Genomic DNA, 19,572 nt, shown 5'->3' on the forward strand with positions numbered 1-19,572 from the left:
GAAAAATGCAAAATTTGAACATTTGCAAATTTTTTGGTATATGCGTTCAAGAATGTTTTATAAGCTCTTCGGAAGTAGTTGGCCCATTTTTTAAGACCTATAAGTTATTTTTTACGGATTATTAATGTGGTGAAATAGAAAAATAAATAAATGCTAGTGGGGAGCGGAAATGACGTCCGAGATCTGAAAAAATCATTAAGAGCCCTAAACAGATTTTTTTTTAATTTTTTTTTTTAACAAACGATATTATCTATACTAAGGGGAAGGGGGCGGGCTTATCCTCACATTGGGCTATGGCGATAATCTAACCTAAAACCTCTCACTTACAAGTGAAGAGGAATATCACTAGACCGTAGTACTAAGTGGCTCCCTAAATAGATTATTGAGAAACTTATTGATCCATCAAAATGACATGAAAGTTGGCTTACGATCACTGGTTTAAAGATTAGCAAAATTGATCCAAAATCAAGATTTATTGTTCACAGTTTTAATGAAAAAAGACACTTTTGAACATTTGCAATTTTTTTGGTATACGCTTTAAAGTATTATAAGCTCTTCGAAAGTAGTTGGACATTTTTTTAGGACTCATAAGGATATTTTATGGATTTTTTTGGTGGTGAAATAGAAAAATAAACAAAAACTAGCGCTAAGCGAAAGTGATATATGAGATCTAGTAAAATCGTTAAAAGCCCTACACAGATTATTGAGAAGCTTATTGATAGATCAAAATGGCATGAAAGTGGGCTTACGATCACTAGTTTAAAAACTAGCAAAATTGATCCAAATCGTGAGTTATAGCTCACAGTTTTAATGAAAAATGAAACTTTTGAACATTTGCACTTTTTTTGGTACACACTTCAAAGAAAGTATTATAAGCTCTTCGGAAGTGGTTCTACAGTTTTTTTGGACTCATAATTATATGTTACGGATTTTTAAATGTGGTGAAATAGAAAAATAAATAAACACTAGCGTTGGGCGAAAATGATATCCAAGATCTGGAAAAATCATTAAGAGCCTTACATAGATTATTAAGAAGCTTATTGATCAAACAAAATGACAAGAAGGCAGGCTTCCAACCACTACTTTAGAAATTAGCAAAATCGATTCATAATTGTGACTCATATTGCTCACAGTTTTCGTGAAAAAATGCAAGTTTTGAACATTTGGAAATTTTTTGGTATACGCAATCAAGAATGTTTTATAAGCTCATAGGAAGTGGTTGGACCATTTTTTAAGACCCATAAGTTTTTTTTTTTTTTTTTTTTTTACAGGTTATTAATGTGGTGAAATAGCAATTTTTTGGTATATGCTTTATAGAAAGTATTATAAGCTCTTCGGAAGTGGTTCGACAGTTTTTTAAGACTGATAATCTTATGTTTAAATATTAGCAAAATTGTGTATGGCTTAAATATTAACAAAATTGATCCTAAATCGTGACTTATAGCTCACAATTTTAATGAAAAATGAAACTTTTGAAATTTTGTAACTTTTTTGATATACGCTTTAAAGAAAGTATTATAAGCTCTTCGAAAGTGGTTGGACAGTTTTTTTGGACTCATAAGTATATTTTATGCATTTTTTTTTTGGTGAAATAGAAAAATAAACAAACATTGGCGCTCAACGAAAACGGTAACCGAGATCTAGAAAAATCATAAGTGCCCTCCACATATTATTGAGAAACTTATTCATCAATCAAAATGACACGAAAGTAGGCTTATGATCGCTAGTTTAAAGATTGGCAAAATTGATCCAAAATCGTGACTTATAGCTCACAGTTTTAATGAAAAATGAAACTTTTGAACGTTTAAATTTTTTTTGGTATACACTTTATAGAAAGTATTATAAGCTCTTCGAAAGTGGTTCGACTGTTTTTTAGGCCTCATAATCATATATTACATACATTTAATGTGGTGAAACAGAAAAATAAATAAACAATGGTGCTAAACAAAAACGATATTCGAGGTCTAAAAACATTATTGAGAAGCTTATTGGTCAACCAAACTGACATGAAAGTAGACTTACGATCACTACTTTATAAATAAGCAAAACCGATCCGTAATTGTGACTTATAGCTCACACTTTTCGCGAAAAATGAAAATTATCAACATTTACAAATTTTTTGGTATACGCATTAAAGATTGTTTTATAAGATCTTCGGAAGTAGTTGGATCATTTTTTAAGACTTATAAGTTTTTTTTACGGATTATTACTGTGGTGAAAAGAAAAATAAATAAACATTGGCGGCGAACGCAAATGATATCCGTGATTTGAAAAAATCATTAAGAGCCTAACATATTATTGAGAAGTTTATTTATCAATCAAAATGACATGAACGTAGGCTTATGATCACTAGTTTAAAGATTAGCAAAATTGTGACTCTCACAATTTTAATGAAAAATGAAACTTTTGAACATTTGCAATTTTTTTGGTATACACTTTAAAGAAAGTATTATCAGCTCTTCGAAAGTGGTTGGACAGTTTTTTAGGACTCATAAGGATATTTTACCCTTTTTTTTATTTTTTTTATTTTTTGTGGTGAAATAGAAAAATAAACAAACACTGGCGCTGAGCGAAAATGATATCCGAGATATAGAAAAATCATTAAGAGCCCTACATAGATTATTGAGAAGCCTATTGATCATTCCAAATGACACAAAATTAGGCTTACGATCACTACTTTAGAAATTAGAAAAATCGATCCGTAATTGTGACTTATTGCTCACACTTTTAATGAAAAATGCAAATTTTGAAAATTTGAAAATTTTTTGGTATATGCATTCAAGAATGCCTTATAAGCTCCTCGGAAGTAGTTGGCCTATTTTTTAAGACCTATAATTCTTTTTTACGGATTATTAATGTGGTGAAATAGAATAATAAATAAACGCTACTAGGGAGGGGAAATGATATCTGAGATCCGAAAAAAAATCATTAAGAGCCCTTTAAACAGATTATTGAGAAGCTTATTGATCGATCAAAATGAGACGAAAGTAGGCTTACGATCACTAGTTTAAAGATTACACAAATTGATCCCAAATCGTGACTTATTGCTCACAGTTTTAACGAAAAATGAAACTTTTGAACATTTACAACTTTTTTGGTATACGCTCTAAAGAAAGTATTATAAGCTCTTCGGAAGTGGTTGGAAAGTTTTTATGACTCACAAGGATATATTTTATGGATTTTTTTTTTGTGGTGAAATAGAAAAAAAAAATAAAAATACTGGCCCTAAGCGAAAATGATATCCGAGATCTAGTAAAATCATTAAGAGGCCTACATAGACTATTGAGAAGCTTATTGATCAAGCAAAATGACACGAAAGTAGGCTTACGATCACTACTTTAGAAATTAGCAAAATCGATCCGTAATCGTGACTTATAGATTACAGTAGTCGTGCAAAATGCAAATCTTGAACATTTGCAAATTTTTTGGTATATGCATTCATGACTGTCTTATAAACTCTTCGGAAGTAGTTGGCCCATTTTTTAAGACCTATAAGTTTTTTTTACGGATTATTAATGTGGTGAAATAGAAAAATAAATAAACACTAGCGAAGAGCGGAAATGATATCCGAAGAAATCATTAAGAGCCCTAAACAGATTATTGAGAAGCTTATTGATTGATCAAAATGACAAGAAAGCAGGCTTACGATCACTAGTTTAAAGATTAGCAAAATTGATCCAAATCATGAGTTATAACTTACAGTTTTAATGAAAAATGAAACTTAAGCTCTTCGGAAGTGGTTCGACACTTTTTTAGGACTCATAATTATATGTTACTGATTTTTTAAAATGGGGAAATAGAAAAATAAATAAACACTGGCTGGGCGAAAATGATATCCGAGATCTAAAAATCATTAAGAGCCCTACACAGATTATTGAGAAGCTTATTGATCAAATAAAATGGCAAGAAGGTAGGCTTCCGACAACTACTTTAGAAATTAACAAAATCAATTCGTAATCGTGACATATTGCTTGCAGTTTTCGTGAAAAATATAAATTTTGAATAATTGCAAATATATAAACACATGGTTTTTTAACGGGTTATTAATGTGGTGAAATAGCAATTTTTTGGTATATGCTTCATAGAAAGTATTATAAGCTCTTCGGAAGTGGTTCGACAATTTTTTAAGACTAATAATCTTAAGTTTAAATATTAACAAAATTGCGTATGGCTTAAATATTAGCAAAATTGATCCAAAATCGTGAGTTATAGCTCACAGTTTTAATGAAAAATGAAACTTTTGAAAATTTGTAATTTTTTTTATGTACGCTTTAAAGAAAGTATTATAAGCTCTTCGAAAGTGGTTTGACAAATTTTTAGGACTCGTAAGTATATTTTACAGATTTTTTTTTTTGGTGAAATAGAAAAATAAACAAACATTGGCGCTCAGCGAAAACGATAACTAAGATCTCGAAAAATCATTAAGTGCCCTCCACAGATTATTGAGAAGCTTATTGATCAATCAAAATGACACGAAGGTAGGCTTACAATCACTAGTTTAAAGATTGGCAAAATTGATCCAAAATCGTGACTTATAGCTCACAGTTTTAATGAAAAATGAAACTTTTGAATGTTTAATTTATTTTTTTTGGTATTCTCTTTATAGAAAGTATTATAAGCTCTTCGAAAGTGGTTCAATCGTTTTTTAGGACTCGTAATCATATATTACAGACATTTAATGTGGTGAAACAGAAAAATAAATAAACAATGGCACTGAACGAAAATGATATCCGATGTCTAAGAAAATCATTAAGAGCCCTACACAGATTATTGAGAAGCTTATTGGTCAACCAAATTGACATGAAAGTAGACTTACGATCAGTACTTTAGAAATATGCAAAAACGATCCGTAATTGTGACTTATAGCTCACAGTTTTTGTGAAAGATGAAAATTTTAAACATTTGCAATTTTTTTGGTATACGCATTAAAGACTGTTTTATAAGCTCTTCAGAAGTAGTTGGACCATTTTTTAAGACCTATAAGTTTTTTTACGGATTATTACTATGGTGAAAAGAAAAATAAATAAACACTAACAACGAACACAAATGATTTCCGGGATTTGAAAAAATCATTAAGAGCCTACACAGATTATTGAGAAGCTTATTTATCAATCAAAATGACACGAAAGTAGGTTTATAATCACTAGTTTAAAGATTAGCAAAATTGATCCAAAATCGTGAGTTATAGCTCAAAGTTTTAATGAAAAATGAAACTTTTGAACATTTGCAATTTTTGTAGTATACACTTCAAAGAAAGTATTATAAGCTCTTCGGAAGTGGTTTGACAGTTCTTTAGGACTCAGAATTATAAGTTACAGATTTTTAAATGTGATGAAATAGAAAAATAAATAAACACTGGCACTGGGCGAAAATGATATCCGAGATCTAGAAAAATCATTAAGAGCCCTACACAGATTATTGAGAAGCTTATTGCTCAACCAAAATGATATGAAAGTAGGCTTACAATCACTACCTTAGAAATTAGCAAAATTGATCTGTAATCGTGACTTATATAGCTCACTGTTTTTCATGAAAAATGCAATTTTGAACATTTGCAATTTTTTTGGTATACACATTCAAGAAAGTTTTATAAGCTCTTTGGAGGTAGTTGGACCATTTTTTAAGACCTATAAGTTGTTTTTTACGGATTATTAATGTGGTGAAATAGAAAAATAAATTAACACTAACGGAGAGCGGAAATGATATCTGAGATCCGAAAAAATCATTAAGAGCCCTATACAGATCATTGAGAAGCTTATAGATTGACCAAAATGGCCTGAAAGTAGGCTGAGATCACTTGTTTATAGATTTGTAAAATTGATCCAAAATTGTGACACACAATTTTCGTGAAAAATGCAAATTTTCAACCATTGCAATTTTTATGGTATATGTCACATCCCAACTCCCAGCCTCCAAGGATATTGTCCGCTCTTGCATTCCCTGCCCGAAGACAGGGCTACCTCGCGGTTTTGTTTCTGTGGACCGGTACTCGCCCGTAGGCAGCGCCTGCCAACCCCGAAGGGCCTGCCCACAAAAGGCCTCCTTGAAACTTAAGAGTTGTGAATGGATATATAAGGCCAGGACTCGACCCTCGTGTGGCCGATGTGGGATACTACAATCCACCCCCCTTAGGGAGCCCGACGTCCTCGTCGGCACACCGAACCAACACGAGTCCGGCTCTGATACCAAATTGTCACATCCCAACTCCCAGCCTCTAAGGATATTGTCCGCTCTTGCATTCCCTGCCCGAAGACAGGGCTACCTCGCGGTTTTGTTTCTATGGACCGGTACTCGCCCGTAGGCAGCGCCTGCCAACCCCGAAGGGCCTGCCCACAAAAGGCCTCCTTGAAACTTAAGAGTTGTGAATGGATATATAAGGCCAGGACTCGACCCTCGTGTGGCCGATGTGGGATACTACAGTATACGCGTTAAGGTTCTAAAAAACGCTAGGCGCTAGTCGGGCGGCGGGCTAGCGCTTAGTGTCTAGGCGGCTCGGCGGATTTAGGTAAATTTCTTGTATATCTGGTAAATAAGTGCATATTGACACTTACAAAAAATTAAACTTGTATGAGATCCATGGATAAGATAATAAAAGAATAATAAAATGCAAAAAGAGTATCCAACAAGTCCAAAATTTAAAGACACATTAAGCATATATGCCATAGAACCATAGTGAGGAGTATTATAGGATGACACATGTACAATAAGTTCACAATTTAAAACCACATAAAATGCAAAATAGAAGGAAAATAAGGAAATATAGTAATGTAGATAGGATTTTTTTTTAATTTCAAAAAAAAAAAAAAAAAACCTCCTAGCCGCCTAGCACCGCCTAACCCGCCTAGAGCCGCCTAGGGCTGCCTCGCCCGTCTAGAGCCCAACTGATTTTTCCAACCGATTTGCGAGAAAACGCCTCGGGTCACCACCACCCAGCGCCTAGGCGGCCGCCTAGGCCCTTTTTTAGAACATTGCGTTAAACAAAGTATTATAAGCTCTTCGGAAGTAGTTGGACCATTTATTAAGACCTGTATGTATATTTTGCAAATTTTTAATGTGATGAAATAGAAAAATAAATAAACACTAGCGTAGAGTGTAAGTATTATATGAGATCTAGAAAAATCATTACGGGCCCTACATAGATTATTAAGAAGTTTATTGATCGATCAAAATTACACAAATAAGTAGGTTTACGATCACTGCTTATGAAATTAGCAAAATTGATCCATAAATGTAATTTATAACTCACAGTTTTCGTGAAAATGTAAATTTTGAATATTTGCCAATTTTTTGGTATATGCATTAAAGAAAGTTTTATAAGGTATTCGGAAGTAGTTGTACCACTAATAAGACCCATAAGTATTATTTTCGGATTTTTAAAGTGGTGAAATTAACAAAATATAAAATACTGGTGGTGAGCTAAAGTGATATTTGAGATTCAAAAAAATCAATAAAAGCCCTACACAAATTATTGAAAAGCTTATCGATCAACCAAAAAGATAAAAAAATAGGTTTACATTCACTACTTTAGAAATTAGTAAAAAGCTCACAGTTTTCGTGAAATGAAAATTTTGAATTTCCAAATATTTTGATATATGCGTTAAGGAAAGTTTTATAAGCTCCATAGAAGCAGTTGGGCCATTTATTAAGACCTAGAAATAATTTCTCCATATAATTAATATAAAATAGAAATAAAAATAAAATTACTGTCGGAGAACGAGTGCCAATTCATATATGTTATCCATTAAGAGAGCATTACGCTTTGGAATACTTCAATTGATTGTAATATAATAGCAACGGCTAATTAATTCATTTCCTCTCCATCTTCCTCATTGTATAAATATGTATATACCTCACAGACCTTTACTAAAGGTACCTTTAGCCTGATATTCTTCACTTGTTCTTTTTTCAAGCAAGATTATATATTTTATTTATTCATTGAAACAACAAAAAGTGGGACTCAGTCAAATTAAGCTTTTGAAAATTCTATCTTAATGCATGGTTGATCGTCCTTTTTATTCATATTGTAATTTTAACTTCTGGCTATCTTAATTGAGATCGATTTAATTAACACCTATTTATGCATGTATTTTGAACAATATTTTCAATAAAATTCCCGACGAACAAAAAATGCAATTCAGTTTAAAAAAAAAATTTTAATAAAATTAATCAACACTGAGAGAAATGAGGATTTGAACCCAAGTGTAATGTATCTCTAACTATTAGGGTAATCGACCGCATACCAAACTGCAATACGGTTAGTGGCTTATTGCCAAAAGAATTGGTACATATTAATATTGAATTTTAATCCAGACCAGTTCAATTAATTAGTAGTTACAACCAAGTCTATACCTGCTTCTAAAAATTAATCCAAGTCTTTTACCTGCTTCGATTATCGAGAGGGAAAATCCAAGACCAGTTCATCATCAGTGTCTCTTGCTAATCTATAAATACAGAAGTGTCCCCATACATAATTTTCATCCATCTCAAAGCAACTGATCATCTAGCAGCTACTACTACCACTTTTTTTAAAATCACCTCAGTACCAAATCAGGGCTTAACCCAGGATTCCGTTAGTGGAGCTGACCTACCATATATGTATATTTTTTTTTTAGTTTTATATTTATAAATTCGTTGAATTCAATGATTAAGATCTAACTTGATCAAATCCAACGGTAAAAAAATATATCTAACGGTCCAAATTTAAATCCAACTGCTAAAGTAATTAAAAAAAAATTATTTTCTGTGTTTCATATTCTTTTGTAGTGTTCCACGAGTTTCATGGTGTCGGTTTAGTGATTTTTCAATATATATTGGAATCTAAATATTTTTAGGTTAAAATGTTCATAAAATTAAATTATGATAGTCTACATAAATTTTTTTTTAAAAAGTTACTTTAAGAAAGAAATTATCCTAAATTCATTATTTAATAATCTAAGGCTAAAAATTTAACCTAGAAGGGTTGAAGGAGAAAAACTGTTTCTGGATTAAAATCTAAATTGTAACATCCCACATCGCCCTGGAGAGTGGATCCTGTAAGCCTTATATGTACCTGCCCACCTCCAAATAGCACGAGGCCTTTTGGGAACTCACTGGCTTCGGGTTCCGTAGGAACTCCGAAGTTAAGCGAGTTCGCGCGAGAGCAATCTCAAGATGGGTGACACACTGGGAAGTTCTCGTGTGAATTCCCATAAACAAAATCGAGAGGGCGTGGTCGGGGCCCAAAACGGATAATATCGTGGTATGGTAGAGTTGAGCCCGGGATATGGTGGAGGCTCGGGCCGGGATGTGACATAAATTTTCTGGAATTTTCTGGATTAAAAAATTTAGATTTTAACCCAAAGATGGAGATGGTCTAAACACTTCATATTTGAAGTTGAATAAGCCGCGACCATATATTCCTTATAGTAAAACTCATTCTATATTGGATCACTTCGAAATTCAAGTGCACCAACGTAGACATATTTTTGTTAATTGTTCACTTTTGATCAATTTGGATTTACATGAGAAATCAGGTCCGCATTGGACATCTTTTCGGCCTAGATTTGGACCAAACTTTGTTCATTGCCCAATTTATGAAAACATGACTAACCATGACTAAAAGATTACTACAATGAGAAGAAAATAACGGAAATTACATATTATGGAACACAGTAACATTTGGTGTTTTCACGTTTTATCCCCTGTTTTGCTGTTCTTTTGCTCTTTTATTTTCAATCTTAATAGTAAAATGACAGTTTTATCCATGTGGTACGCATGTGGGTATAATGCGTCCTTGAGTTCCAGCTGTTGTTCTCCTTTCTCGACAGGATAAACCCACGTGTTGGTCATCGCGGGAAGCTCTTCTACTGCTTCCGATACACCTCTCTCGATCTCTCCAGCTCTCTCCCAAAAACCAGGAACAAAAAATCTCTTAAGTTCTCTCGGCCAACCAAAGCTCGCCCATTTGGGCTTCCACTCCCATCCAACCAAACCCCCAATAACAATCACAACAATCGACATTGGGGTTATCAACATCATCAACTCCCCCAGCACCTCAACTATCGTGGGTCGTCTTAGAATCTCCATAAAAGCCGACGCCAACACCATCGTTGAGCAGAAAAAGCACAGAAAAATCCAAAAGTTTAAAAAACGAAGAAAAAAAAAGAAGAGAAAAATCCTCGATTGAATCGGATACTCGTATGATCCAAAAGTTTAAAATTCTAGTTTTTCATCTCAGATTGTAGTTTTTCTTTGTTGCATTTGTCAATTGCCCTCAACAATTGTGGGATTAAAGTTATCTTTAACAGGATATTCTTCACTTGGTTCTTTTTCAAGCAAAATTGTATATTGTATATTGAAACACCAAATAATGGGACTCGGTCAAATTATTTATGTGCTGGAAAATTCAAACATAAGTAGCTTCTGATTTCAAGTGTCAAATTATTCATAATTTATAGTTTTAATTTCGGTTATCTTAATTGAGATCGATTTAATTAGTTACTGAAAACACCTATACACGCATATTTTAGTTTTACTAAATTTTATTAATAATAAATGTTAATCCAAGACCAGTTCAGTTAATATTAAATTATAATCCAAGACCAGTTCAATCAATTCGTAATTACAACCAAGTCTTTACCTGCTTCGATTATCGAGAAGGAAAATCCAAGACCAGTTCATCATCAGTGTCTCTTGCTAATCTATAAATACAGAAGTGTCCCCATACATAATTTGCATCCATCTCAAAGCAACTGATCATCTAATACTACTTTAGTTACACGGTATATATCAAAGTACAAGGTCCAAGTCCTTGCTAATCTATAGGATAATCTCCTATAAACTTTAGCTAGCGATGAAAGGAGTTCATTTCCCTGTAACTGCTATTGCCCTATTAGCATTCGCCACCCTCCTTGCCTCTGCCTCTGATCCAAGTCCTCTTCAGGATTTTTGCGTAGCAATTAATAACACCGATCCTGCTGGTACGTATAATTATATGTTTTAATTACATAAATACAATATCATTAATTAAGATTACTATTATGTTGTATAATTAATTTATGTTTTATTTTTTTGTCAAGTAAAATTCCTTTTAGTAAATATATAGAGTACGTAGGAAATAACAAGGCCTAAAGAGTAATGTTATTCATACCATATTAGTCTTATTAACTATTCTCAAATAGAATGTGCTCTTGGGTTGTATCACATTTTTATACCACCTTAGGTAGCATTTGACGTGAACAACCATATCATTTGAATTACTCAGATTTTTAAATTTAATTTATTATTTAATAAACTAATAATTAAGAAAATATGATACAAAAACATAATATGAATAGTATTACTCAGCCCTAAACCTTATATGATTGTGCAAGGCTGATGTTACATGGCTGATGGCTCATCATCATCCATGCATGTACAACACGTACGTGCATAAAAAAAATTTAAAAAAAAAAAAAAAGAAAAAAAAAGATTAATTTGTTTGTCTGTTTCATTTCGAACAGTGTTTGTGAACGGGAAGTTCTGCAAGAACCCAAAACTTGCGTCAGCAAACGATTTCTTCTCTGACAAGCTTCGGAACCCCGGAAACACATCGAATCCGATTGGTTCAATTGTTACGGCAGCAAACGTAGACGATATACCCGGACTCAACACTCTCGGCATATCCTTTGCTCGCTTAGACTTTGCACCAAATGGCCTCAATCCTCCTCACACTCACCCTCGTGCCACGGAGATACTCATAGTCCTGGAAGGCTCACTCTACGTCGGATTCGTCACATCCAATGCCGACGGCAATCGGCTGTTCACCAAAGTGTTGTACAAGGGAGATGTGTTTGTGTTCCCAGTCGGTCTTATTCACTTCCAACTCAATGTCGGAAAAACCAACGGTTTGGCCATCGCGGGTCTCAGCAGCCAGAACCCGGGAGTGATCACCATTGCGAATGCAGTCTTCGGATCCAACCCTCACATCAACCCTGATGTTTTGGCCAAGGCATTCCAGGTGGACGAGAAGGAGGTTGATTATCTTCAGAAACAGTTTTGGTACAACAACCATTAATCAAAACGACTACACAAATTATATGAAATCTAATATTAAAACAACTACACAAATTATATGAAATCTAAAATTAAGTAAATAAGAAGATCATGGTTTGATTTTGCTTATGTAATGATGTACCAGTATAATATTAATAAAACAGTGATGTATGTTGCTTATCCCGAAATTTCGGTCGAGCTCTTACTTTTAGTTTGAACAATCGAAAAAAGCAATTACTTGTCATGTAGATGTAGCTGGGTTTTAATGTTTTGTGTGTTGTGTTGTGTTGGTCAGTGCAACCATACAAAGAGGACAAAGCAATATTGGTGGATTTGTGTGGTCTTCGTGATTTCACCATAAAATGGAGAACAAAGTGTCAGGTATCAACAAATACAAATACTTGATCAAAATGGAGGTAGCCTAATTACAATGAACCCCTCAAATTTTATTTTCATGTGTGTGGATACAGTCACTGTAATTGTTTGCCAATTTGATCTCCATTTATGATGAGGTCACAAATCCATCATATTGTTTAGCGGGTTCCACAAAATCACTAAATGCTCTACATGAATTATTAAGAGCCTTACAATTGTTCTTTTGGATTAGAAAATATTAATAAGAAATAATGACTTGCAGCTCATAATTTTCGTAAGAATTACAAATTTTAAATATTATAGAAGCTATAAGCCCATTTCAAACTTCAAAGTGTTGGAGCATTTATTGAGTAATATATAGAAGTTTTTTTTATTTTTTTTATAGATTTTTAATGTGTAGTGGACCGAAAATAAAATAATTAAATACTGTCGATAAGCAAAAGTGTTATCCAAGTTCTAGAAAATCACTGATCGCCCAACACAATTTATTAAAATGCTTATCGCACGACGAAAATGATACAAAAGTAAGCTTCTGATTGGTCCTTTAAATTAGAAATTTACGACTTGTAGCTCATAATTTGTGAAAAAATACAATTTTAAGGGCATTAAAGAAAAATATCGTAATTTGTAAGTGAAACGGTTGGAACACAAGTAACGGAAGCATTTGTTACGCGGATTACAGTAGGAAATTAACTGTCATCTATCTCTGCACATAGAGAAATGGATGTGGTGCTGCCTCTACCTGGAGCTACTGCCTCCGCCGCCTCTAGATCTTATTCCAGGCGTGTGCGACGCCGCATCGTGGTCAAAGATTGTCAGTCAGCAGAGGACGTCAAGGAAATTAGGGTGTGCACCAACCGCACTTGCCGCAGACAAGGTTCGATGCAAATCGTTGAGGCTCTCACCGATCTCGCGCCTCCTAACGTCTCCGTCAAATCCTCCGGCTGCTTGGGCCGCTGTGGGGCAGGCCCCAACCTCGTGGCGCTTCCCGCCGCGACTTTGGTCGCTCACTGCGGCACCACCGCTCGAGCGGCCGAGGTCCTCGTGGCACTAGTTCTGCCAGGGGGAAGAGGAGGTGATGGTGGTGGTGGTTCGAATTGGAACGCTATTGTTAACAAGAGTTTGGAAGCGCTGGCGTTGAGAAACAAGGCGCGAAGTGAAGTAGTTGACAAGAACAATTTCTCTCAGGCTGAGCTCCTCCTCTCACAGGTACTCTCTAGCTAGCTCTCACTACTCTCAGTTATATATTTAAAAGAAAATATAACAAGTGATTTAATTTAATTAAACACAATTAGCATATTACTGCATGCAGGCTATAGAATTAGGACCAATTGGGGGTGTTCATATTATGTATAAGGAGAGGTCCCTTGCAAGATTAGCATCCGGCAATTGTTCCGGGGCTCTTGAAGATGCCGCTCAAGCTTTGGCTTTGCATCCTCTCTATCCTGAGGTGCATGCTTGGTCTCATTATTTGATTCGTTAACTAATAAATTATTCCATTGCTTAATTAATTACCACGTGTGTATGTATATATGGTTATTAGCATCCAGCATTTCTCCCTGCTGCCTCTGCCTCTCTGGGTAGGCAGTAGGCAGTGGTCACAATACATTTTAATTTCATAAAGTTGATCATAATTTGTACTTTGTTCAGGCTTATATTTGCCAAGGTGATGCATTCTTGGTCATGAACAAATTTGACTCGGCGCAGAGATCATATTCGACAGCTTTACAGATGGATCCTTCTCTTCGACGTTCCAAATCTTTCAAGGTAGTCAATTTTTATCACTGACTTTGTGACTATATCCTTATACATGATTATCCATGTAATCCGTTCAATGTGCAAGATTTGATGCGTTCTGGAGACTTTGTCTACTCCTGTCCTGAATGTAATGCAAGATGTAAATACACAAAAAATTTATAACTTTAACTTGAAGATGGCTTGGAAAATGGCACGGAACATATATATGTACGTGAAATTTCACTGCTCTTAGATTTGATTTCTGCCTTCCATTGCTAGGTCGGTTAAACGTACAATTTGGTTTTGGGTTGAACAGTGCAATCTGAACCTCGAGTTTGTTTTCTGTAGTCTGGAGTTGAACTTGATCCAGAGCTAATGCAATTGGATTTTTGTTTACAAATGGTGGTTGTCGAATTCTTTTCCCATTTATTGATATCATACTTTTCTCATCACCTGTGCCACTGATGCAGGCTAGGATTGCAAACCTAGAGAAACTCACTGCCGCAAATCTGCCTTAAGAGCTGCAATGTTCCTGGAGTCATGTATAAATCGATCAATTACTCAACTTTGATGATAAGTCATAATGTTTGTTCTGCTTGCTTCCAGGTGGGTCTCTTTAGATGGTTTTCAGAACATTATTTCACTTGACTGTACTATACTTAGCAGAACATCTCAAACATGATTTCTTTTTCCCCAATCCCAGTTTCTACAACTCAAGACAAGAGTCCAGCCAATTTTGACCCTGATGTATTAAGAATGGCGGTAAAAAGGAAGAAGAAGATGATGACGTATACTGGAAAAATGGTAAGTTATAGGACCAGCACTTTTCTCTTTAAATCAATTGCAACAGCCTCAGGGCATTGTATATATACAAATTCGTGAAATCTGCAAGTTTTTTCTTCATGAGCCTAACTAGCACTATGTCCTCGGACGAGTGGGGATCTCACAACTTTCTGATGCACCTATTTAATAGTCGTAATCTACACAAGACATTTGTTATACTAAGGATCAGGATCAGAGTGTAGTGTTCATTTTACTAATCTTCCAATCTACTCGTTTTAGTCTCCTCATATCCGATTGTTTAGGCAAGATTTTGACTAAATTTAGAGACAGAATTCTGTTTGAGAACTGTCCCTTTTTCATCTGTGTGAGGAAATCGGTTTTGCTTAATGAACTGTACAGTTTCCAAATAACGACCTAAACGCTGGAAATTCATTTGAAACATTCAATAGTTTAGTCATAGATTAAAAGTTGGCAACTTCAACTTTTGTGGCACACCTTACCTGGTTTCAGCATCAAATTCTCCTTGACCATGAAACTAATATAAGGCAGGATCACCATGGAGTCATCAGGTTCATTACAGCGTTGAGTCAACCGAACAATAGAAGAAATATAAACAGACCACCGTTAACTTAAGTTTACTAAACAGATACCATTAAGGTTAAGTAGAGCCTCCGCACAGAAACAAATCCATGTTCTTGACCTTTCCCCACCAACTCAAACCCTTCTTCCCGCTCACAGCGCCAAAATCCTTCACTGTGCTATGACCGCTCTTCAGCCTCCGATTGATCTTCCCTATTTGGAAGCAAACCTCCATGTTCACCTCATTCCCATTAAACTTGCTCTTGTTGTTGATGCTCCTACTCTCTTCTTGTACAAGTTGGGAGGACCATTGGTCTCTCTTCACGAGTTGCTCATAGTACTCCTTGTTCCTCCTCTCCAACCCATAAATCTGGCCCTGCAGGTCCTCGATTTTACGGCTAAGCATGCACACCCTCTGATCCTCCCTCACCTTGAGCAGACATCTAGCCAGCTCTCCAGCTTTCCTCTTGATGAACATGGACTCGGATGCGAGGGCTTTGTTCTCTTCCATCAGTGCACCCATTTTGTACCCCAACTTGGCATTCTCATGCAGTAGTATGAGCCTTTCGGACTCCAGCACCTCAAGCAAGCTCTTCTGCAACTCTATCTTCCTGGATGACTCATTGTATCGCCTCTCTGTGGTGTTGGCCTCATCAAGTAAGATATCGCATTCGACATTCTTCATCACAATCTCCGTAACAATCGCGTCCAAATCCAAAACCATGCCATCATCCTGAGCGGCAGCAGCCAGAGGTAATTGCTGATAGGAGAGGGAACTGTCCACGTACGAATCCATCTGGCTTAATGTATCACCATCTCGGTCTTGTTGGTCATGATAGTCGTCATAGTAGTCATTATCAGTGATTGAGGTTTGGGAGGAGTGTCCGCGTCGATGATTGGTTTTGGCGATTGTTTGAATGTAACGATCGGATAAAGTGAGGTAGGCATTGTACAAGTCTTGAAGTAGAGAGAGAAGCTGAGGGCGTCGTTTGTAGTAAGCCTCGGCTCGTTCAGCGAAGGTGTCTCCAGTGTCTTGTTGAGCTGTGTTAGATGCCAGCATCTTCATCCTCTCTTCCATATCTGACATATATAACAACCGAGGCATCCGTTAATCTTATTTGAACTAGAATGCAGCATTCGCTTCCGCTCATATTTGTCATCAATAACATGCACATTATATGCTGCTGGGCTTTTTCTTTTTTGGGTCGGGCTGCTGAGCTTAAATGTGGAGTGCAGAGATCAAAAGTAACAAACAAATTAAACATGCAATTAAAAAAATCAAATTGGAGTTTAAATTGGGAAATTATGATGGAGACTAGAGAGTGAGCAGAGCATCTAATTCGAAAAGAGATTTTGAATTGAGCAGGACCACCAAATTGTGAAATGACCCATTTCCCCATGGAGACATATATGTCACTCACCATCGTATCCATCAAGATACGTACATTCCCTCCTTTATAGCTACTTAATACTACGGTTTAATGATATTCCTCATCTGTAAGTGAAAAATCTTAAATTCAATTTTCGTGAAAGACGAAGTTGAACCACATTATTATGTCAAGCCTATTGTAAAGCTTAATCACTCCCTCATCCGCTTAATGTATATACTATAGTTTGTTCAAAACATAAAAAATAAATACCCTCCCCCATTGGTTTCAAATTTGATACAAACTAAATCTTATAGCGGAATCAGCAATGGTTCATACTCGAATGTGTAGATGTGTATAGCATACACCAGTTCATACTCGAACGTAATTGAGTCACTGATTTTTTGTCTACTACACTTTTTCATAAAAACAAAGTTACCATGGGGGATTTATAATTAAATTCCACACTCTATGAGCTTTAAATAAAATAAAATGATGCATCATTTCATGCAGAATTATTGTTTAAAAAAAAGAAAGAATGTTGAAAAATGTTGCATCAATTCATGCAGGTTATCTCTCTTTCCTTGAATCCTGCACCTAATCCTAGCACCATGAGTTTGTAGCATAGAACATGAAAAAGAAGAAGAAGAAAAAAAAAAGAAAAGAAAGGGGGGATCGAGTAATGTGCAATGAAAGATGAAAGAGAGAGGTCGGTGCCTTACTTCCTGCCTCGAATAAAAATATTAAACAAAATCAATTATATACCGCTACAAGCCAATGGCCATGTTATCTTCCGACTAGACTAGTGACCACTCATCAGATGGAGTTTTGAAATTCAAATACAAAGGAAGGGTGGATGGACAGACAAAGAGACAAAGATGGTAAACTCCAGGCTACGTACGTTTACCTAGTCAGTTGTCACATCCCATCATCACATGTGCTTGCACGAAAACCCTCCTAAGCTTTTCCATTCAACTTTTCATCCATAATCAAACTAAAGTAATCGGTCAAGATCACAAGTACGTTGTTCAATTCAATCATGCATGCACCAAAACAAAGATAAAAAGAATTATAGAGAATGACTTGAATGCAACATTGTATTATTCAACTAAACGCCAAATGATGGTCTTTTTATGCAAGTTGTTCTCCGGGTCCATGAGTAAAAGTTGAAGGGAGAAGAAAAATGATTCAGGTGAAAATGTTCCTACCGTCAAGGACGGGCAAGAGCCATGGGGGTTTCCGATTCATGGTGGACTTGTTGCTGCTGCTTAAACTGCTTCTTGGACTTGGAGGAGCCGACGACTCAACTGAAGGAGGAGGAGGAGGAGGATTTGATGAAGCTGATGACATTGTTATTTGCTTCTTCCCCGCTGTCGGTCCCATCGACATGTCTCGAGACTCTCAAGCCTCCCACAACAGTCAACAGCTTCATAAAAGTGAATAAATTAAATTAATAAAAGAAAAGCAAAATAAAAACATTAGTTTGCTGTTCATGAACAGTATAAACTTTGTGGAAACAGAAAGAGCAGGAGTAGGGTTTCGTTTCTGAAACGCATTTAAGACGGAGACCGTACGTACACCTTGTTGTACAAGACAAGAAAGCGCAGATGATAGCAGAAGCAGCAGCACCACACAAACCTATTTCTTTCCCTTGCAGTACAAGACATTAAAGCGCAGATCTCGAGGAGGAGGAGGAAGAGCAATGAATTCGAAAGATAATAATGTTCTTCTTTTCGGTTTATAAAACAACGAGTATCAACACTGTTCATTTCACATATGTGTGCGTATGTATGTATGTATGTATGTACGTGGGTTTAGCTTTGGAACATTGATCATGACTCAATTCCCCATGCATAATTTCCAGGGAGGAAATTAATCAGTGTGATTTTATTTAGGAGAAAGACATCCTAATTTCTATCCTTTGATTCTTTCTTAAAAAACACAGACGGATTAACTGAATGAAAACTGGATTTACTAAACAAATGATGATCAGAGACAGAAGCATAATTGTTTTTTCATTGTTTGTTTGTCTGTTTGAATCTCAATCTCCCTTTCCATTCCAAATTCCAAATGTTTGTCTCATCTGCCCACAAATCACAATATATAATTACATATGCAAAGAAAAGAAAAGAAAATAAATTAATTAATTAATTAAGGAGATGATGAGTTGATTTTTAATAAAAGACAACCGTTGAGAGATTATAGTATGGAGACTCAGACTCTGTGTATGGCATTCAAAATTTCAAATCATTAACGCCGCTTTCATAATTCATACTTGCGGGTGCGGTGCTTGAAAGATATCATTATGTGCGGTATTTGAATTACTGAACAATACTAAGTAATGAACAAATGATATGAGAGAGAGAGAGAGAGAGAGAGAGAGAGAGAGAGAGAGAGAGAGAGGAGAGAGTTACCTGCAGGCAGAGGCAGAGGCAGGACCAGAGAGAGGAGAATACTGAATACCCAAGAGACTCAAGACGACGGGGGAGCAGATGAAATAGCTAGCGCTGGTTCCAGGGGTATAGCTGTAATTAAACCACGATTATATATTATCCCTGCTCTAAAATAAATAATATAAATTAAGGAGAAGAGTAACGTATGTGAGGGCAAAGCAAGAGCCTAAGCAAAGCTCCTAATAATACTTATTACATTCCCACCATTCTTGATTAAGGACGGAGAGAGAGAGAGAAGTGAAAGAGGGTCGGCGCTGTTGAGTGTA

General features: G+C 35.6%; 3 protein-coding genes across 4 annotated transcripts; 2 read left to right on the forward strand and 1 right to left on the reverse strand.

Moving 5' to 3' along the window:
• The first annotated feature begins 10,737 nt into the window (after positions 1-10,737).
• Positions 10,738-12,192, forward strand: LOC137711398 (germin-like protein subfamily 1 member 13). The gene is made up of 2 exons (XM_068450635.1): positions 10,738-10,958; positions 11,481-12,192. Exons 1-2 carry the CDS (start codon positions 10,832-10,834, stop codon positions 12,032-12,034), a joined length of 681 nt encoding a protein of 226 aa, XP_068306736.1. The 5' UTR covers positions 10,738-10,831; the 3' UTR covers positions 12,035-12,192.
• Positions 12,193-12,993: 801 nt separating this feature from the next.
• Positions 12,994-15,129, forward strand: LOC137710325 (uncharacterized). Of its 2 annotated transcripts, none has more exons than XM_068449272.1 (5): positions 12,994-13,596; positions 13,700-13,837; positions 14,038-14,154; positions 14,595-14,652; positions 14,731-15,129. In XM_068449272.1, exons 1-4 carry the CDS (start codon positions 13,108-13,110, stop codon positions 14,640-14,642), a joined length of 792 nt encoding a protein of 263 aa, XP_068305373.1. In that variant the 5' UTR covers positions 12,994-13,107; the 3' UTR covers positions 14,643-14,652; positions 14,731-15,129. The 2 variants fall into 2 exon arrangements, 1 of the variants encoding a protein (XP_068305373.1); XR_011064967.1 differs by having other exon boundaries at positions 12,996-13,596; positions 14,595-14,730; positions 14,828-15,129.
• On the reverse strand, positions 14,949-19,503 carry LOC137710324 (kinase-interacting family protein-like). The gene is made up of 3 exons (XM_068449271.1): positions 19,268-19,503; positions 18,062-18,279; positions 14,949-16,566 (listed from the first exon to the last, which is right to left on the reverse strand). Exons 2-3 carry the CDS (start codon positions 18,240-18,242, stop codon positions 15,566-15,568), a joined length of 1,182 nt encoding a protein of 393 aa, XP_068305372.1. The 5' UTR covers positions 18,243-18,279; positions 19,268-19,503; the 3' UTR covers positions 14,949-15,565.
• Between the last annotated feature and the right edge of the window lie 69 nt (positions 19,504-19,572).

The sequence above is a fragment of the Pyrus communis genome, chromosome 12 (assembly GCF_963583255.1).
Source record: "Pyrus communis chromosome 12, drPyrComm1.1, whole genome shotgun sequence".
Classification (NCBI taxonomy): domain Eukaryota; kingdom Viridiplantae; phylum Streptophyta; class Magnoliopsida; order Rosales; family Rosaceae; genus Pyrus; species Pyrus communis.

Excerpts from the sequence above, each read along its gene's own strand:
- LOC137711398 (XM_068450635.1), top strand. The coding sequence starts at position 10,832 with ATGAAAGGAGTTCATTTCCCTGTAACTGCTATTGCCCTATTAGCATTC. Across the intron at positions 10,959-11,480 it reads TAATAACACCGATCCTGCTG|TGTTTGTGAACGGGAAGTTC; the intron begins GTACGTATAATT and ends CATTTCGAACAG.
- LOC137710325 (XM_068449272.1), top strand. The coding sequence starts at position 13,108 with ATGGATGTGGTGCTGCCTCTACCTGGAGCTACTGCCTCCGCCGCCTCT. Across the intron at positions 13,838-14,037 it reads TGCATCCTCTCTATCCTGAG|GCTTATATTTGCCAAGGTGA; the intron begins GTGCATGCTTGG and ends TACTTTGTTCAG. Across the intron at positions 14,155-14,594 it reads GACGTTCCAAATCTTTCAAG|GCTAGGATTGCAAACCTAGA; the intron begins GTAGTCAATTTT and ends CCACTGATGCAG.
- LOC137710324 (XM_068449271.1), bottom strand. The coding sequence starts at position 18,242 with ATGTCGATGGGACCGACAGCGGGGAAGAAGCAAATAACAATGTCATCA. Across the intron at positions 16,567-18,061 it reads GCTCTTGCCCGTCCTTGACG|ATATGGAAGAGAGGATGAAG; the intron begins GTAGGAACATTT and ends TATATATGTCAG.